This window comes from Oncorhynchus kisutch, linkage group LG5 (genome assembly GCF_002021735.2).
Source record: "Oncorhynchus kisutch isolate 150728-3 linkage group LG5, Okis_V2, whole genome shotgun sequence".
NCBI lineage: Eukaryota > Metazoa > Chordata > Actinopteri > Salmoniformes > Salmonidae > Oncorhynchus > Oncorhynchus kisutch.
The window spans coordinates 18336560-18357447 of NC_034178.2; the positions used below are offsets into that span (position 1 = coordinate 18336560).

At 40.3% G+C, this 20888-nt stretch overlaps 1 protein-coding gene across 1 annotated transcript; it reads right to left on the minus strand.

Moving 5' to 3' along the window:
• Nucleotides 1-298: 298 nt before the first annotated feature.
• LOC109890741 (zinc finger CCCH domain-containing protein 15-like) lies at nucleotides 299-16400 on the minus strand. The gene is made up of 10 exons (XM_020482755.2): nucleotides 16132-16400; nucleotides 15440-15535; nucleotides 12354-12459; nucleotides 9927-10079; nucleotides 9714-9814; nucleotides 7924-8106; nucleotides 7451-7597; nucleotides 7217-7318; nucleotides 4895-5027; nucleotides 299-561 (listed from the first exon to the last, which is right to left on the minus strand). The coding sequence occupies exons 1-10, from the start codon at nucleotides 16207-16209 to the stop codon at nucleotides 389-391; spliced, it is 1272 nt and encodes a 423-aa protein (XP_020338344.1). The 5' UTR covers nucleotides 16210-16400; the 3' UTR covers nucleotides 299-388.
• Nucleotides 16401-20888: the final 4488 nt, after the last annotated feature.

Here is a 20888-nt window from a genome sequence, read left to right on the forward strand (position 1 = left end):
GAATTGTACTTAATTCAATCAGGGTTTTTTACACTAGAACCAACCTCCCCCTTGTACATGCTCAAAAGGAGTTGCACAATCTGTCATGGTATGGTCTAATAATACAAGTCAGGAGGATGCTTATACAATAGAACACAACATCAATATACAGGATTCAGGACAGCCAGAAAGAACTGGTGATTTCACATGAACCAGTTTCAAGACCATACAGTTTGAGATGTACCCCCTCTCAAATCCTTTTCACTCTCTTAGCAATCAGGACCACTAAGGGGGGAAAGAAACTGCAGCAGCAACAAAATGTGAGCATCAGGATGTTTTATTGTGAATCTGTTTTAGTCATCTCTTATTCATAGTCCATGAGGCACTGTTCTACTAGAAGTCATCATTGTCAGTCATCCAGGTCCAGTGTGTTGAGTTCCTCATCCAGTTCGTCCAGGTCCTCGCCAGTGAAAAGGTTCTCGTCCACAGGCACGGGCTCTGCTTCCTTGTCGTCGAGAGTCTCGTCTTCCCCATCGTGACCATTCTCCTCCACACCTCCACAAGCCCCGTTCAGCTGGTCATCTGGGAGAGGGCGCAAGGCACAGGTTCAGAACATCACATCTGCTCAGTCAAAGGCATCAGATATATACGCAGCATCTGTGCTGTGACCCATGAATGAAATTGCAATGGTAGGTGACGTGTCAAGAGAGTCATTCAACTTTGTTCAAGGGGCATATGGGATTAGAATGGACATTTTGGATTTAAAAATAATTTTATATAGCCATTGATTCCTGAAGAATTTAACTTATAAATTCCCCATAAGTTTAGTTAAATTGTCATACCCCATCAGAACCCAAAATATAAGCTTGTTTTACTCCATTGTTTACAATTACATTGCTTACAAACAAACACTGTATACGCTTAAAGGGGAAATCCTCAGTTGAAACAACACATTCTCCCTACCCATTTCAGCAAAAAGCTATGGGATGGGGCTGGAATTCACTCAAAATCATAAACAGAGCTATGGATGCAAGGACTGACCATCCATGATATCAAAATTATAGTTTTAAAACTGGGGTTGGAACCGCTTCAGGGAACAGAACAGAACATTTTTATTGAGTAACAGAATTGGAACCGGGAACAAAAGTGATCCATACTCCGGAACAGAATCGTTATTTAAAAAATAATGGAAATCAGTTAATAACATTTTACGTTCCAGGCATTTTTTTTCTACCCCTGCAAGCTGAAAATATTTGTCATTGTGTGTCATTGTGTCATTTTGTAGGCTCCCTGCCCTTCCCCCTCCAAAGTATAGGCTACTGTACTGATGTTAAAACCGTGAGAAGATCGGGAGCTTTTTTATTAGCTAGAAAAGAATGGATTAACTTTTTGAAATGGTACTTAAAGATTACTATAGGCCTAGTTATTAAAATGTCAGTCACATCTTGTGCCACTTTAACCATGTTTTACTTCGCTTACATAGGAGTAAGACAAGCTTATATTTTGGATTCTGATGGGGTACGACAGCTGAACTTAAGCTCATGAGGCATTTATAAGTACTATTCTTCAGAAGTCAATGGGTACATATCATAAGTCTGAAAGTAGATGTACCAACTACAGATTGTCCCTTAAACTATAATTTTGATCTCATGAAAGTCAGTTTTTTGTATCATTAGATCTGTCTACGAATTTGAGAGTTTACCGGCTTTCGACAGAAACAAGTGAATCTCAGATTGCCCCTTTAAAAGGCTGAGGGCCAATTGTATGATAGAAAGAGGTTTAAAGCCATACAGTACTGTGCAAAAGTTTTAGGCAGGTGTGAAAAATGCTTTAAAGTAAGAATGCTTTCAAAAATAGACATGTTAATAGATTATATTTATAAATTAACTAAATGCAAAGTGAGTGAACAGAATAAATATCTTAATCAAATCCATATTAGGTGTGACCACCCCTTCAAAACACCCTACTTCAAAACAGCATCAATTCTTATAGGTACGCTTGCACAAAGTCAGGGATTTTGTAGGCATATAATCAGGTGTATGATTAAACAATTATACCAAACAGGTGCTAATGATCATCAATTCAACATGTAGGTTGAAACAGTCATTAACTGAAACAGCTGTGTAGGAGGAATAAAACTGGGTGAGGAACAGCCAAACTCAGCTAACAAGGTGAGGTTGGTGAAGACAGTTCACTGTCAAAAGTCATACACCATGGCAAGACTGAGCACAGCAACAAGACACAAGGTGGTTATACTGCATCAGCAAGGTCCCTCCCAGGCAGAAATGTCAAGGCAGACAGGGACTTCCAGACGTGCTGTCCAAGCTCTTTTGAAGAAGCAAAGATACGGGCAACGTTGAGGACTGTACAGTCATCTTGAGAATGTCACAAAAATTTATTTTCAAAGTCTGCTACCTCATTTTGTATGATGGCAATTTGCATATACTCCAGAATGTTATGAAGAGTGATCAGATGAATTGCAAAGTCCCTCTTTGCCATGCAAATGAACTGAATCCCCAAAACACATTTCCACTGCATTTCAGCCCTGCCACAATAGGACCAGCTGACACCATGTCAGTGATTCTCTTGTTAACATAGGTGTGAGTGTTGACGAGGACAAGGCTGGATATCACTCTGACTCGCTGATTGAGTTCAAACAGACTGGAAGCTTCAAAAGGAGGGTGATGCTTGGAATCATTGTTCTTCCTCGGTTACCCGCAAGGAAACACGTACCGCCATCATTGCTTTGCACAAAAAGGGCTTCACAGGCAAGGATATTGCTACCAGTAAGATTGCACCTAAATCAACCATTTATCGTCTCATCAAGAACTTCAAGGAGAGCGGTTCAATTGCTGAAAATCCAGCAAGCTCCAAGACCGTCTCCTAAAGTTGATTCAGGGGAACCACCAGTACAGAGCTTGCTCAGGAATGGCAGCAGGCAGGTGTGAGTGCATCTGCACGCACAGTGAGGCGAAGATTTTGGAGGATTGCCTGGTGTCAAGAAGGGCAGCAAAGAAGCCACTTCTCTCCAGGAAAAACATCAGGGACAGACTGATATTCTGCCAAAGTTACAGGGATTGGACAGCTGAGGACTGGGGTAAAGTCATTTTCTCTGATGAATCCCCTTTCCGATTGTTTGGGGCATCCGGAAAAAAGCTTGTCCGGAGAAGACAAGGTGAGCGCTACCATCAGTCCTGTGTCATGCCAACAGTAAAGCATCCTGAGACCATTCATGTGTGGGGTTGCTTCTCAGCCAAGGGAGTGGGGTCACTCACAATTTTACCTAAGAACACAGCCATGAATAAAGAATGGTACAAACACATCCTCCGAGAGCAACTTCTCCCAACCATCCAGGAACAGTTTGGTGACGAACAATGCCTTTTCCAGCATGATGGAGCACCTTGCCATAAGGCAAAAGTGATAACTAAGTGGCTCGGGGAACAAAACATGGATATTTGGGTCCATAGCCAGGAAACTCCCCAGACCTTAATCTCATTGAGAACTTGTGGTCAAGAGGCGGGTGGACAAACAAAACCCCACAAATTCTGACCAACTCCCAAGCATTGATTATGCAAGAATGGGCTGCCATCAGTCAGGATGTGGCCCATAAGTTAATTTACAGCATGCCAGGGCGGATTGCAAAGGTCTTGAAAAAGAGTCAACACGGCAAATATTGACTCTTTGCATCAACTTCATGTAATTGTCAATAAAAGCCTTTGACACTTATGAAATGCTTGTAATTATACTTCAGTATTCCATAGTAACATCTGACAAAAATATCTAAAGACACTGAAGCAGCAAACTTTGGAAATTAATATGTGTCATTCAAAACTTTTTGCCACGACTGGTAGTGGTCGGCCAAGGAAACTTACTGCAGCAGATGAAAGACACATGCTTACTTCACTTCGCAATCGGAAGATGTCCAGCAGTGACATCAGCTCAGAACTAGCAGAAAACAGTGGGACCCTGGTACACCCATCTATTGTCCCAAGAAGTCTGGTCAGAAGCGGCCTTCATGAAAGACCTGCGGACAAAAAGCCATTCCCTCGACGTGGAAACAAGGCCAAGCGACTCAAATATTCCTGAAAACACAGGAACTGGAGTGCAGAAAAATGGCAGCGAGTGCTCTGGGCTGATGAGTCAAAATGTGAAATATTTGGCTATAGCAGAAGGCAGGCAGTTTGTTCGCCAAAGGGCTGAGGAGCTGTGCATGAATGAGTGTCTGCAGGAAACAGTGAAGCATGGTGGAGGTTCCTTGCAAGTTTAGGGCTGCATTTCTGCAAATGGAGTAGGGGATTTGGTCAGAATGAACTGGAAGTACAGGCAGATACTTATCCATCATGCAATACCATCAGGGAGGCATCTGATTGGCACCAAATGTATTCTGCAGCATGACAACGATCCCAAACATACAGTGAAAGAAGAACAAGGAGTCCTGGAAGTGATAGTATGGCCCCCACAGAGCCCTGATATCAACATCATCGAGTCTGTCTGGGATTACATGGAGAGCGAGAAGCACCCGGAGGCTGCCTAAATCCACAGAAGAACTGTGGTTAGTTCCCCAAGATGTTTGGGCCAACCTACCTGCCGAGTTCCTTAAACTGTGTGCAAGTGACCCTAGAATAATTGATACTGTTTTTAAGACAAAGGGTGGTCACACCAAATATTAATTTGATGTAGATTGTTCTTCTTTTCACTCACTTTGCATGTTAATTGATCAATATAATCTATGAACATGTCTTTTTGAAAGCATTCTTATTTTAAAGCATTTTTTCACACCTGCCTAAAAGTTTTACGCAGTACTGTACGTGTTATGGAAAACATTTGGGATAGAAAGAAATGCTATAAAAAAATTGAGATCAAGGATGATGTGGCTTCCATTCATTTTATTGGCAGAATACTTTCAAACACTCACCATTCGTTTCCTTTGTTGGCTTCGATTTGGCTGTGAATCTGTCAACTGCAGCAACAGTTATCCCGGTGTTATCAACTTCCTTTGGAACAAACCTGGCTAGATCAATGTCCTGGAACTCCTGAACATCTTCAACCTGTGGGGAGGGATAACCAGTATCAATTAGGTCGACTGATGAACTTTTCAGGGATAGGGGGCAGCATTTTCACTTTGGATTAATTGCGTGCCCATAGTGAACTGCCTCCTACTCTGTCCCAGATGCTAATATATGCATATTATTATTACTATTGGATAGAAAACACTGAAGTTTCTAAAACTGTTTGAATTATGTCTGTGAGTCTCATATGGCAGGCAAACTTCGAAACAGGAAGTGGAAATTCTGGGGCTGGTTAATTTTCAACTCATCGCCTATTCACATCCCAGTAAGATATGGATCTGTTCGCACTTCCTACGCCTTCCACTAGATGTCAACAGTCAGTAGAACGTGGAATGAAGCCTCGTGTGATTTGGGGCCGGATGGCAGATATTTGAGTCGGTGGTCTGGCAGAGTGCCTGGTCAGGCGCATTTCTCATGATATCGCCATGCGTTTCCATTACTCTGTAGACAAAAACGAATGCTCCGGTTGGAACATTATTGGATATATATGATAACATCCTGAAGATTGATTCTCTACTTAAATTTGACCAGTTTATTCGACCTGGAATATAACTTTTTGAAGTTTTCGTCCGAGTTCGCCTGGACTGGCACCAGCGTTTGGACATGTGAACTAAACGTGCTAGCAAAAGTAGCTAATTGGACACCAGTAATGGACATTATCGAACAAAACAACGATTTATTGCGGAACTAGGATTCCTGGCACTGCATTCTGATGAAAGATCAAAGGTAAGCGAATATTTATGATGTAATTTCGTATTTCTGTTGACTCCAACATGGCGGAGAAATGTTGTGTACCTCTGAGCGCCGTCTCAGATTATTGCATGGTATGCTTTATCCGTAAAGTTAAAAATAAAATCTGACACAGCGGTTGCATAAAGAACTAGTGTATTTTTAATCTTATGTAAAACCTGTATCTTTCATCAAAGTGTATGATGAGTATTTCTGTTATACGTGGTGGCTCTCTGCAATTACTCCGGATATTTTGGAGGCATTTCTGAACATGGCGCCAATGTAAACCGAGATTTGTGGATATAAATATGCACATTATTGAACAAAACATAAATGTATTGTGTAACATGATGTCCTATGAGTGTCATCTGATGAAGATTATCAAAGTTTAGTCATTAATTCTCTCCATTTCTGCTTTTGTGACTATCTTTGGCTGGGAAAAATGCCTGTGTTTTTTGGAATTTGGTGGTGATCTAACAAATGTATGTTGTGTTTTTTATCGGACACGATGGGTAGATTAACAAAATGTTAATCTTCCATTTGTTGTAACTTGTTAATGTGTGAAAGTGAAATATTTCCCAAAAATATTTGAATATCCTCGCTGCCTTTTCAGCGGAATGTTGGGGGGGGGGGGGATTCTTTGTCAGCTCGGGGATTCGATCTTGCAACCTTCCGGTTACTAGTCCAACGCTCTAACCACCTGCCTTACATTGCACTCCACGAGGAGCCTGCGTGGCAGGCTGACTAGCTGTTACGCGAGTGCAGCAAGAAGCCAAGGTAAGTTGCTAGCTAGCATTAAACTTATCTTATCAAAAACAATCAATCTTAACATAATCACTAGTTAAACTAGCAATATCATCAACCATGTATAGTTATCTAGCGTGTCCTGCGTTGCATATAATCGATGCGGTGCCTGTTAATTTCTCATCGAATCACACCCTACTTCGCCAAACGGGTGATGATTTAACAAGCGCATTCGCCAAAAAAACACTGTCGTTGCACCAATGTGTACCTAACCCTAAACATCACTTTCTTCTCCAACACATTTACTTTCTTCTCCAACACTTTGTTTTTGCATTATTTAAACCAAATTGAACATGTTTTCTTATTTATTTGAGGCTAAATTGATTTTATTGATGTATTATATTAAGTTAAAATAAGTGTTCATTAATTTATTTTTAATAATGGCAATTACAACAATACTGAATGAACTTAAAAAATAGTCTGATTAATCGTATTGGCTTTTTTTGGTCCTCCAATAAATGGCTATCGGTGTTGATAAATCATCATCGGTCGACCTCTAGTATCAATGTTATACATATGTATCACTTCATGATAATGAAATCTGGCGAAGCGCCAACACGTCCTCAAGCTCCTTCAATAAAGACTGAGTATCCTGAGATACATGCCTATTGAAAAATCTGCTTTATCAGGCTTACCTCAAAGTCATCATCGTCCTCAACATATTTTATGTCATCAGCCTCCTCATCGTCATCATCAGCCAGATCTGGGCAAAACTCAAATACTTGACGGCCGCTAACCTACACAACAACAACTCGTATTAGTATTAAAATGTTTTCAACTCATCTGTAAGATGTGATACTGCAATCAAAATATATGATTATTTTGAGCTTTGGCGACATCCTCTGGTAGAAAACAAAATCAAAGCTCACCCCAAAGGACCTGCCAGCTTTGAAATCAGCTTTCTTTTTCTCTATGTCTTGCTCTGCCTTGGCCACTTTTTCTTGCCTTTTCCTCTTTTTCCAGGCCAAGAAGGTCTCCAGAGTTATTCGGGTGACATTTGGTCCAAGGGCAGATCGCTGATAGACAAAGTAATTGTTTGGTAACATTTCTTAAACAGTAAAAGCCCACGGAAACTTCACAGAATCTCAATCTCAGCACTGTCATTGAATAAGTCACAAGTTAGATAAAACTTTTTTTTTTTTTAAGTATGTTGGTCACAGAGTGAATGCAAACATTAACAGAGTTAACAGCCAGTTCTGGCATCCATAGCTCTTTATGCCTTTCAGAGTGGATAAAGTAGCGAAGCTGCCGATTGAAACAAACATTGTGGCTTTAAGTGTAATATGGGCCAAATAATATCTCAAGTAGGAAGTTTAATTTGTGAAAAAATGGTCACATCTACCTCATTCTCTATCAACTCTTCCATTGAGATTTCATCTTCCTTTTCATCCTTCTTCTTGTCTTTCTTTAGCACAAACCCAGCAGGCAATGCATGGCGGTACATACAAGTGTCAGCTCCACTAGGACATACCCAAAACCAACCATATTTGTTGTTTTCAATGGCATCAAGGAAATGCTTGCAAACCTACAAGACGACAAAAGCAGAAGTCAGTCTAAAGTCAATGTATCCTAATATACAGTGCATTTGGAAAGTATTTAGACCCCTTGACTTTTCCCACATTGTTACTTTACAGCGTTATTCTAAAATAGATGAAATTGTTTCACCCCCCTCAATCTACACATAATACCCCATAATGACAAAGCAAAAAGAGATTTAGACATTTTTGCAAATTGTTGGAAAATAAACTGAAATATTACATTTACATAAGTATTAAGACCCCTTACTCAGTACTTTGTTGAAGCACCTTCGGCAGCGATTACAGCCTATAGTCTTATTGGGTATGACGCTACTAGCTTGGCACTTCTGAATTTCTCCTATTGTGCTCTGCAGATCATAAAAGCTGTGTCAGGTTGGATGGGGAGCGTCGCTGAAGATATTTTCAGGTCTCTCCAGAGATGTTCGATCGAGTTCAAATCAGGACTCTGCCTGGGCCACTCAAGGACATTCAGAGACGTGTCCTGAAGCCACTCTTCTTGGCTGTGTGCTTAGGGTCGGTGTCCTGTTGGAAGGTGAACCTTCACCCGTCTGAAGTCATGCGTGCTCTGGAGCAGGTTTTCATCAAGGATCTCTCTGTACTTGGCTCCGTTCATCTTTCCCTCGATCCTGACTAGTCTCCCAGTCCTTGCCACTGAAAAACATCCTGACAGCATGATACTGCCACCACCACCATGCTTCATCGTAGGGATGCTGACAGATTTCCTCCAGATGTGACACTTGGCATTCAGGCCAAAGAGTTCAAACTCCATCAGACCAGGGAAATCGTGTTTCTCATTTAGTGTCTTTTGGCAAACTACAAGCGGGCTTCCATGTGCCTTTTACTGAAGAGTGGCTTCCGCCTGGCCACTCTACAATAAAAGTCCTGATTGGTGGAGTGATGCAGAGATGGTTGTCCTTCTGGAAGGTTGTCCCATCTCCACAGAGGAACTCTGGAGCTCTGTCAGAGAGACCATCAGGTTCTTGGTCACCCTGACCAAGGCCCTTCTCGCCCAATTGCTTAGTTTGGCCCGAGCAGCCAGCTCTAGGAAGAGTCTTGGAGGTTCCAAACTTCTTCCATGTAAGAATGATCGAGGCCGCTGTGTTCTTGGGGACATTCAATGCTGCAGAAATGTTTTGGTACTCTTTCCCAGATCTGTGCCTCGACACAATCCTGTCTCGGAACTCTACGGACAATTCATTCGTCCTCATGGCTTGGTTTTTGCTCCGACATGCACTGTCAACTGTGGGACCTTATAGATAGGTGTGTGCCTTTCATGTCCAATCAATATAATTTTTCACAGGTGGACTCCAAGTTGTAGAATCATTTTAAGGATGACCAATGGAAACAGGATGCACCCGAGCTCAATTGAGTCTCACAGCAAGGGGTCTGAATACTTATGTAAAATTGCAAAACCTGTTTTCGCTTTGTTATTATGGGGTATTGAGTGTAGATTGATGACAATTTTTGACATGTAATCCATTTTAGAATAAGGCTGTAACAAAATGTGTAAAAAGGGAAAGGGTCTGAACATTATCCGAACGCACTGTATAGTAGTGATGAATCTTAGCTCTTAGAGGGATGTGCCAAAACATACAATTTGAGTTTTTGAGCTTTGAGCTTTTTTCTTTTCAGCTTCTCCGTGCTTCTGGTTCACAACCTCCTCCAACTTCTTCTCATCCCAATTATCCATGGTGTCTATACAAAGCAGGATAAATAGTCAGCTCTACAAAACCCAGCAGAGATATCAGCTACTTCTTTTTATCAGTTTCTTCACTGCTGACAACACTAATGGTTAGAAGACACTAACCTTTCTCAAGCTCGTCATCTCTCTTGTCAACATAGAGGCTCCGTTTTTCACACTTCCTCTCGAGTGTCAAATCGTGGGAGAACTTGCACTTGTCTCCTTTGGTGCATTGGCCTTGCTTGAAGAAGGCACAAAGAACTGACTTTGGGTCCACCCCTGCAGAATTAAGAGGAAAATATAATAAGTACTGAATGTTTCTTCTTGCGCTCATTACCTCAGGGTCTTTCCTGCCACTGTTGCCAGTTAGGTGGATTTAATAGAATAACTACACATTAAGAAAAAATTATTCTCTTTTGTTATTGTAACCCAACACAGGGTAACAATATTGGGTAATTATTTAAATTATGTACAGTACAAGTCAAAAGTTTGGACACCTACTCATTCAAGGGTTTCTTTATTTTTTTTAAACTATTTTCCACATTGTAGAATAATAGAAAATAAATCAAAACTATTAAATAACACATGGAATCATGGGTTAAACAAATCAAATCAGAATATATTTTAGATTCTTCAAAGTAGCCACCCTTTGCCTTCATGACAGCTTTGCACTCTCGGCATTTCCTCAACCATCTTCACCTGGAATGCTTTTTCAACAGTCTTGAAGGAGTTCCCACATATGCTGAGCACTTGTTGGCTTTTTTCCTTCACTCTGCAGTCCAACTCATCCCAAACCATCTCAATTGGGTTGTGGTTGGGTGATCGTGGAGGCCAGCTCATCTGATGCAGCACTCCATCAATCTCCTTCTTGGTCAAATAACCCTTAAACAATCTGGAGAGGTGTTGGGTCATTGTTCTGTTGAAAAACAAATGATAGTGGGACTAAGCCCAAACCAGACAGGATGGGGTATAGCTGCAGAATGCGGTGGTAGCCATGCTGGTTAAGTGTGCCTTGAATTCTAAATAAATCACCTACAGTGTCACCAGCAAAGCAACCCCACACTTCACAGTAGGAACCACACATGTGGAAATCATCCGTTCAACTACTCTGCATTGGTTGAAGACAATGCGGTTGGAACCAAGAATCTCACATTTTTACTCATCAGACCAAAGGACAGATTTCCACTGGTCTAATGTCCATTGCTGTGTTTCTTGGCCAAAGCAAGTATTTTCTTCTTATTGGTGTCCTTTAGTAGAGGTTGCTTTGCAGCCTCCCCTGAACAGTTGATGTTGAGATGTGTCTGTTACTTGAACTCAAGCATTTATTTGGGCTGCAATTTCTGAGGCTGGTAACTTCAATGAACTTATCCTCTGTAGCAGAGGTAACTCCGGTGCTTCCTTTCCTGTGGCGGTCCTCATGAGAGCCAGTTTCATCATAGCGTTTGATGGTTTTTGCGACCGCACTTGAAGAACCTTTCAAAGTTCTTATTTAAGCTGTTCACACCATAATATGGACTTCGTCTTTTACCAAATAGGGCTATCTTCTGTATACCACCCCTACCATGTCACAACATAACTGATTGGCTCAAACGCATTAAGGAGAAAAGAAATTCCACAAATTAACTTTTACCAAGGCACACCTGTTAATTGAAATGCATTCCAGGTGACTGCCTCATGAAGGTGATTGAGAGAATGCAAAGAGGGTGCATAGCTGTCATCAGGGCAAAGGGTGGCTACTTCGAAGGATCTAAAATCTAAAATATATTCTGATTTGTTTTAACACATTTTTAGTTACTACATGATTCCATTAATTCATAGTTTTGATGTCTTCACTATTATTCTACAACTTACAAACTAGTCAAAATAAATAAAAACCCTTGAATGAGTAGGTGTCCAAACTTTTGACTGGTACTGTACAACATAAACATTAACATTTATTACAAACTCATTCATTGAAACATGTAATACAATCTGTAAGAACTTCATTAACATAACAGTAAACATCTAATTTGTTAAAGGTGTTACAAATGCTTTTACATGTTAGTGTTAATCTTGTAATTTGATGCATTGCAATAAACCTTTCTTTTGAGACAATTTAGAGGAAACATTGCAAATTGTGTTAATTGAAACTTGATATAACACTCCTGAGAAAACAATCCACTAATGGAATGAATAATTTAGAATTTTAACATCCGTCATTGCAAATAAGAACTTAAAAATAAAATATCTTATAGTATCTCCGACACAAAACCGCAATGATGCAACTCTATGCACACTTGATGGCTTTTCTGCCCGGTGCATAAAGATGGTCTGAAATGGCTCAGTTTATATCATAATAACTTTTTGCACCTTTGCCCTGTTCTAATTCTTGACAAACAGTAGTGGGTAGTCCACATAGACCTAATCAGTGATAAAGCCTGACATTAGGAGTTTGTTAAGCATTCAATAGGGTAAGGTTGCAAAATGTCATTTTATATTAAACAGAGCATTTTTCAGAATATATGTACCAGAGGAAACTTTGTAGCTGAATACAGAAGATATTTCCATCCTCACCTTTAGCGACTTTCTGAGCAGCCACCACTGGCTTGAAAAGCTCGTTCAGCTCATCTAACTCTTTCTTCTTGTCACCCTTTCGGTTCTTGTCCCCTTCAGCAGCAACCTAGGAAAACAGGATCTAGTTAGTCACAAGTCCACAACAGGAACCAGGTTTGCCGGTCTCCTGACCTAATAGCAAGCTATAGCTTATAGCTTAAGCTTACCTCAATTAGCACGACTAACCGGTGCCTGTATATAGCCGAATTACTGTTATTTTTCACTCTTTTCACCGTTGTTTTTTTCTCTTATCTATTGTTCACCTAATACCTATTTTTTACTTACATTTTTTACTGTTGGTTAGGGCCTGTAAATAAGCATTTCACTGTAATGTCTACACTTGTTGTATTCGGCGCACGTGACAAACTGATTTGATTAGGTCAGCTTTACACACATTTACATTTTTCAGAAGGTGCCTTGTTTTGCCAGAATGTTGAATGAAGTGTCATTTGGACTTACTGTGCCAATTGTCCACTTTGTTGGTCCTATGCCATTGGACATTTTTGACAAAATATCTAAAAATAGCATAAATGGGAAAGTATACCAGTTTCATTTGAGGACCAGGATGTTGACAACTGTACTATACCGATTGCAAAATAGTTGGGAAGAGATTTTTGATGTACCGATTCCATGGTACAGGGTGTATGAGTTGATATATAAAACAACGCAAGATTCAAGACTTCGTGCTTTTCAGCTAAAATTATTATATAGAATTCTTGCCAGCAAAATGTTGAATATTTGGGGCAAAAATTAATCGAAGCGCTGCAGATTTTGTTGTGAGGATACAGAATCAATGGACCATTTATTTTGGTATTGCCCTCAGGTAGGTAGCCTGTTTCTGGTCTCAGGTTCAAGAATGGCTGAATTGCATAGCATTGATCTAAAATTGACCCTAGAAATAGTACTGTTAGGAGATCTGGAGATCTCAGTCAATTACTAATAAACTAATACTCTTAGTAAAAGTATTTATCTTCAACATGCAATCTGTAGATTCTATTTGATTAGATAGATTGAAATTGTACGTTAAACATCATAGCATAGTTGAAAGATACTTATTTTCCACCATAATTTGCAAATAAATTCATAAAAAATCCTACAATGTAATTTTCTGGATTTTTTTTCTCCTCATTTTTGTCTGTCATAGTTGAAGTGTACCTATGATGAAAATTACAGGCCTCTCGTCTTTAAGTGGGAGAACTTGCACAATTGGTGGCTGACTAAATACTTTTTTGCCCCACTGTATATGTTATTGTTAGCAACTAGTGGGAAGTTCACACTCAGAATTAAGATGCTAGATCCAGGCAAAAATTAGGCTAGATGTGTCAATTCAAAGTAAATTAGCGAGAAAACATATATAGATTGATGTAGTCATACTTACGTAAATTTCTTCTCTAGTTGGAACAGAGCTATGCCAGAATGTGGACAGCGCGGAATATGGCTAGGAAAATGTACCTCAATCCAGGGATAGAATATGTCACTGTACTCTTAATTTCTCCCAAATGATAATTGTTTAATCGATAAGATTGAAATATTGCCCATTTTTTATTAAACTGCCTTTTTCATCAGCCTGATGGACTGCTATAGCATTTGCTAGCCTATTGAATCCCAAGAAAATGCAACGCTTAGCATTGGGGGGTGTAGTAGCTACCTTAAGTGTTGTAAAATCCAGCAGATTGCTTTAACATTAGCTGTCCACATTCTGGCATAACACTCTTCTGACTAGCTCTCAAAAACTCGAGGGAGCATTTTGCCTTCTTACAGTTCAGCGTCACCCACAACTGACTCGTGTGACCTACAATCCCGACTGTTTTGAAGTTTAGAAACGTAAATAATCGTTGCTTGCGATACAGCTTTCGAAAACATTTATATGCCCTATATATTTATATGCCCTAAAGTCAATTATGAGTGCACGTCTACTTAAATTGGGTGGCAGGGTAGCCTAGTGGTTAGAGCGTTGGACTAGTAACTGGAACTAACTTGCAAGTTCAAACCCCCGAGCTGACAAGGTACAAATTTGTCGTTCTGCCCCTGAACAGGCAGTTAACCCACTGTTCCTAGGCCGTCATTGAAAATAAGAATTTGTTCTTAACTGACTTGCCTGGTTAAATATAGGTAAAATATATTAAAAATTAAATATATAATTATTAATATACACCTACTGTATGATAGCTAGCAAAATAATTAGCTAACTAACGTTAGAATTTCTGCAGGAAAATGTTTTACTTCTACAATTTCCAAAAGATAACCAAACAAAAACATATTTACTTTTTACGAGATGTGTTTGTGCCTTCATGTGAATTAGCAGCACAATTTCCAACTTATTTGCATTCGTTTTTACTTACACTTGTACGTTGACTTCTCCATTGATGTTGTTTTTACGTTTTCGCAGACTTCTTATCTGATGTATAATTGTCACAAATTGAATTATGGGGAGTTTCAGGCCCCGGAGTGAATATAATTGTACACTAGCAAAGCCGACTAAAAACAAGGGCTGAGGGGCTTACGTTGCAAACTTCCCTTGCTTGGCTAATCATTTGGACACCCCTCCAAGATGGCAACGGGGATTTCCCCGTTGGGCATAAGATGAGGGTAAGTGGACGAGGGTGTGTCTTTTAAGTGTTTGGACAGAAGCCAGTCTTCAATAAACAAGCGCTGTAACATGGAGAAATGGCTGTGTGGGAACACTAACCATATAAAAAGTGTGTATTTTTTCGACATTGTTTATTTTTCTTTGCTGATGTACACGATATGTTCCTTATGTTTCCAAAACAGTACCACAAGCGATGCGTGTTAATGTTTACAGCAAGCGTCGGGCTCTTAAACCTCAGGGTGACGAGATACTATTGTCAATAAGCGCTAAAGCAATTAAGGTCTATGAACTAGGTACATTCGAACTAGAGAGAAGACGAACAAAGGCCGGGTTATTATGGCTATAGATTGATGTTCTAATGGCAAACATATCTGTAGAAATTACAAGTCAGGCCAGTGGTCATTAGGACAATTAATTGAGAAACAATACGACTGTAGGCCTAGCTGCTCAATCTTACCTTACTACCGGGAACTTGCTTGACTTGCTGAGAGACATTCTTGATAAATTTCTGTTGTTTTCCACCCTTTTTGTTCTTCAAACCAAATGTCTTGTCCTATATAGATAAACAAATTGAATATCAGCAATTTAATAAAGGACTTAACGTTAGTTGGCAGGCTACCTAGAAGAAACCTCAACGACAAAATAATACGGTTTCTGGCGCTAGCTATCGAAGTAGTTATAGTAGCTGACTAACTAGCTAACTTTACCGACAAATGTGATAACTAGCTAGCCAACCTTTCATCTGTGTTACAACTACTAACTAAGCAGTTAATTCAAGCCGTGGACAGACGATCACACAACTTAGCTACACTTAACATTAATTCGAATAAATACGATTGTAACCTTTGATAGGTACTGTCTGCAGCTAACAAGCTACATCATGCAAGCACAAGTTAGCTACCAGTAGCTACCACGTTCTTAAAAAGGGATTAGCATAAGAACGCTAACGTTCGTTGGGTTGGTACATAGCAAATAATGGTTGGAGAGTGTTCTTTCAACAATACGTGGTATAACTAGCCAGCAACTAACGTTATCTGTCTAACTTACTAGCTTCACAAAATAACATTTGAACGTTACTGTAACTTAGCTAGCTAACTAGCTTAGCATTATCCCATGTAATTTGGATCTCGTGCGCAAAAGGGATTTCACCTCAATGATCTTTTCCTTCTTCTTTTCTTGCGTTTTTTTACTACCTGCGGCAGCTTGAACTGGTTTCTTCGGAGGCATAGTGAATGATGTAACTATATTTTTTGAATTATTCTATTACGATAGCCACCGCTACATGCAGTACTAACAGGCCACTCCGTGACAACTTGTCACCAAGTTGACGCTGAATGATGTCAGTGGTAATTCTTCTTCTTCCTAGGTGTTTTTTGGGGGCGGTTGGCATCCAACATAATGGTGCATTACCGACACCTACTGTGCTGGAGAGTTTTGACCATCGTTTAACGTCATCGTTCCTCAACGGTTGTCACTCTATACCACAACCACAAAGTTAAAATCGTGGCTACATCGTACAAATTCATGAAATGTACACTAGAGGACGAACAAAAACACGTCTGCACTGCTACGCCAGCTTGGATTGAGGTATCTAGTTTAGATTGTAGGACGGCCGAGGTGTTAAGCATATCCCAATTTATGTCACCTAGCAGTACAAACTCTTACAATAGATGTGGGGGCAATCAATTCACATATGGTGTCCAGGGCACAGCTCAGAGCTGAGGGGGGTCTATATAACAAGAGGTAACAGTGAGGGACTTATTTCTGGGGAGATGGATATTTAAAAGTAGAAGCTCGAACTGTTTGGGCATAGAACTGGATAGTATGAAAGAACTCTGCAGGCTATCTCTACAGTAGATTGCAATTCCGCTGCTTTTAGCAGTTCTGTCTTGACGGAAAATGTAATTGGGGATGGACATTTCCGAATTTTTGGTGGCCTTCCTACGCCAGGATTCAGACACGGACAGCTAGGACATCAGAGTTGGCGAAGTGTGCTAAAGCAGTGAATAAAGCAAACTTAGGGAGGTGGCTTCTGATGTTAACATGCATGAACCCAAGGCTTTTACGGTTGCAGAAGTCATCTGAGGCATGTTGAGCAGGACTAGGGGCTCTCCAGTAAAATAAAACAATGAGCTCTGACCTAAACAACAGTATACATATTGACATTAGAGAAAGGCATAAAGTGTTGATTGGGAGAGCTAAGACAACAACGGGTAAACAGCTAGGACAACAACAACGGGTAAATGGCGATGAATGGGCAGAGAGGGTCAGTTAGCTTACACATAGGGCCGGCCTGAGTTCGAGGCTGTGGCCGACAGATAAACAGAATGAAGTACCGTGTTAATGAACAGTATTTCATTTTTTTGTGTGCTATTTCTTACATTATCAGCCCAGGAAATGTTTTTTTGTTATTACATACAGCTGGAAATAACTTTTTTATATCAGAGCAGTGGTAACTAACCAGCCTTACGACCGGGAATACGGCTTTCCTGAATTGGTTCCTTTGTTCGTACCCCGCAGGGCAATTTAACTGATTCCAGAGCCTGATCCAAAACACCTCCGGCTGAGAAGAGGTATTCGGAGTGGACTACTAGTCCGACTCAGGAGGCGCGCACACAATCCACCGCTTCAGAGTATATCACTCGCTAACGTTCAGTCTCTGGATAATAAAGTAGACAAGCTCAGGGCAAGAATCTCCTTCCAGAGAGACATCAGGTCTCTCTTGGAACATACTGTCTTTGTACATACAGCCAGCTGGGTTCTCAGTATATTGCGCAGACAGGAATAAAGCTCTCCGGGAAGAAGAAAGACGGTGATGCTTGTTTCACAATTAACCACTCATGGTGTGATTGTGATAACATACAGAAACTCAAGTCCTTTTGTTCATCCGAACAAGAGTACCTCACAATCAAATGCTGACCGTATTACCTCCCAAGAGAAATATCTTCGGTATAGTCACAGCCATGTATATTCCCCTTCAAGCCGATACCACGACAGCCCTCAAAGAATTTCCACTGGACTTTATGCAAACTGGAAACCACATATCCTGAGGCCACATTTACCCACTACCCACTGCATCTCAGTGCTAGAGGGATCACTACAGACACCCCGGTTCGAATCCAGGCTGTATCACAACTGGCCGTGATTGGGAGTCCAATAGGGTGGCGCCCAGTGTCATCCGGGTTTGGCCGGTGTAGGCCGTCATTGTAAATAATGTTTTTTTCTTAACTGACTTGCCTAGTTAAATAAATGTTAAATAAATAAAATAGAGGCGAAAGAAACACACACCTATTTAGGCGAGGTGCTGGCTAGCGCTTGAAGTACACAAGTACAGCTTGTCTGTCGAAATGTTGGTAATTAAATTATTGCATCTGAACTCCTAGAGTGTGCGGCTCTCCTTAAAAAAATATATAAATAAAATAAACACACAATACACACATCTAAGTAAAGGAATGAAATTAGAATATATTAATATATGGTCGAGCAATGTCAGAGCGGCATAGACTAAGATACAGTAGAATAGAATACAGTATATACATATGACATGAGTAATGCAAAATATGTAAACATTATTAAACATTATTCCATTAATTAAAGTGACCAGCGATTTTTTTTTCTTTTTAACACACTTCAGTGGAACCCACAGGGCAAGACAGGAAGGAAGACTTGGAGAAGGACTAATGAAGAAGAACGGAATCATCTCGAATTAAGTGAAGCAAAAGGCCCAGAACAGGGTTCAGCAGTGATGCACTGTTGACACCTTATGCTTAATTTAGGAGCTCAAAGGAATGTCAACTCATATAGGGAGGGATTTCACCACCCCCTGCTGGACCAGAAGTAATGTTGCCAACACTGACCTTACATTTCTTAGGAGTTATAAGGAATAACTCTACTCATCATTCAAGCCACGTAGGGAGGGATTTAACTCCACCTACTGGATGAGAAGTGCTATTCACAATGGCCACAGACTCATCTACGCTCAACCGGTGCAATTTTCACAAGTATATGGTAAAAAAGTGGCAGTGGTTTCAAAACTCGAAACACATTATCAAGTAGAGTACACCAAATCATAGTTACTTTTTCATCAACAAATACATGCATCACATTGCAATACATGTTCTTATAAAGTCATTGCTTTCCAATGCTCACATTACTTTTGTTATGATATTATTTTTCATTTGTTAATTACTTAATCCAGTGTTAACCTACAGATTTTTTTACTGCTTTGTCTAATGCAGGATTGGAACACTACATCATGAAATTGTCTGTTTGTGAAGTATAACATGAGGGTAACTTAAATTGTACTAATTTATAAAAAACGTTTCTCTCTAACCTAGTGCATTATTTATCTGTAGGCTCCCCTACTGGTATATGTATATTAAAACACTTTCTAGATGCCATTACATTATATAGCCTGTATATAACTTTTTCTCAGTGACTAAATATTCCATGAAAGCACCTCAAATAGTTTTGTTGCAGTGAATTAAAAAGTTGAAATGAGACAGATGACCTTTATTTGCTGAGCAATAGTGTGCGCATCCAGGGAAAGTGTTGGAAAAAAACATTGCCGACATAAAGTGGTTTCTGTGATAATTACAGGAGGGGGGTTATATAGATTCTGGGGTCTATTGGATGAGGGGTGTACTGAACTGTGCCTATAGCATGTCAAAATTCCCTCAAATGGGAAATAGCCCTTGCCAACTGGGCTGAGGCGCTGTCCATTTCAGCACCACGGAGCTCCGCTAATTCCTGTCTCATGAGTGGAGATGCAGCAGAAGCCAGCTCTCCATTTAATGGTGCTGAATACAGCAATACATGCGCAGTCTTCCTTTCTACTTCCTGATTTTGCCAATTGTTTGGTTTCATGCGTCGTTGACTATTGTAGATAATCTCTTTGGATTGATGCCTTTTATTTCAACAGGTTATGTCGTTTTGACCGCTGTTTTGTCCCGCTTAGTTTGCATTCGCCAGGTGGTTTATGCCCCAATAACTTTAGTTCTTTGATGTTGGCATTTAACCTGCAGGCTGTATTTAGGGCCTCTAATGTCTTTTCATTTTGTGAAGCTGTCGAATAAAATAATAATAATATACCCATGAAACTGTTTTCTATATCTGTGCACTAATATTTTATGTTAATAAAAAATAAAAATAAAAACATGAAGACTAAATCCTACTTCAGAAGGCTTCTTAAAATCTAAGCATATTGTATAAATCACTCCAAAGAGAGAAGAGTGTACTCAATGGGAGTCATTAGGATCTAATATTCTCCATTGTGAAGTTGTCATATGCTGAGCCAGTAAAGAAAGTAGAGGAAGATGGGGCAAGGGGGAGGGATCCTGAGAGGAGTAGTGTGATACATTGGAAGTCAAGGATTCAGTTACAGAGGGAGGTGTTTACTCCCAGGGACCTTAGCTTAGTGATGAGCTTTGAGGGAACTATGGTGTTGAATGCTGAGCTGTAGTCAATGAATAGCTTTCTCTCATAGGTGTTCCTTTTGTCCAGGTGGGAAAGGGCAGTGTGGAGTGCAATAGAGATTGCATCATCTGTGGATCTGTTGGTGCGGTATGCAAATTGGAGTGGTTCTAGGGTTTCTGGGATAATGGCGTTGATGTGAGCCATAACCAGACTTTCAAAGCATTTCATGGCTGCAGACGTGAGTGCTACTAGTCGGTAGTAATTTAGGCAGGTTACCTTAGTGTTCTTGGGCACAAGGACTATGGTGGTCTGCTTGAAACATGTTGGTATTACAGACTCAGACAGGGAGAGGTTGAAAATGTCATTGAATACACTTGCCAGTTGGTCAGTTCATGCTCGGAGTACACGTCCTGGTAATCTGTCTGGCCCAGTGGCCTTGTGATTGTTGACCTGTTTAAAGTTCTTACTCACATCGGCTGCAGAGAGAGTGA

Coding starts and splice junctions, on each gene's coding strand:
- LOC109890741 (XM_020482755.2), bottom strand. CDS start 16,209: ATGCCTCCGAAGAAACCAGTTCAAGCTGCCGCAGGTAGTAAAAAAACG. Junction 12,460..15,439: donor AGCAAGTTCCCGGTAGTAAG/GTAAGATTGAGC, acceptor CTGTTTTCCTAG/GTTGCTGCTGAAGGGGACAA. Junction 7,319..7,450: donor AAGCTGGCAGGTCCTTTGGG/GTGAGCTTTGAT, acceptor GTTGTTGTGTAG/GTTAGCGGCCGTCAAGTATT.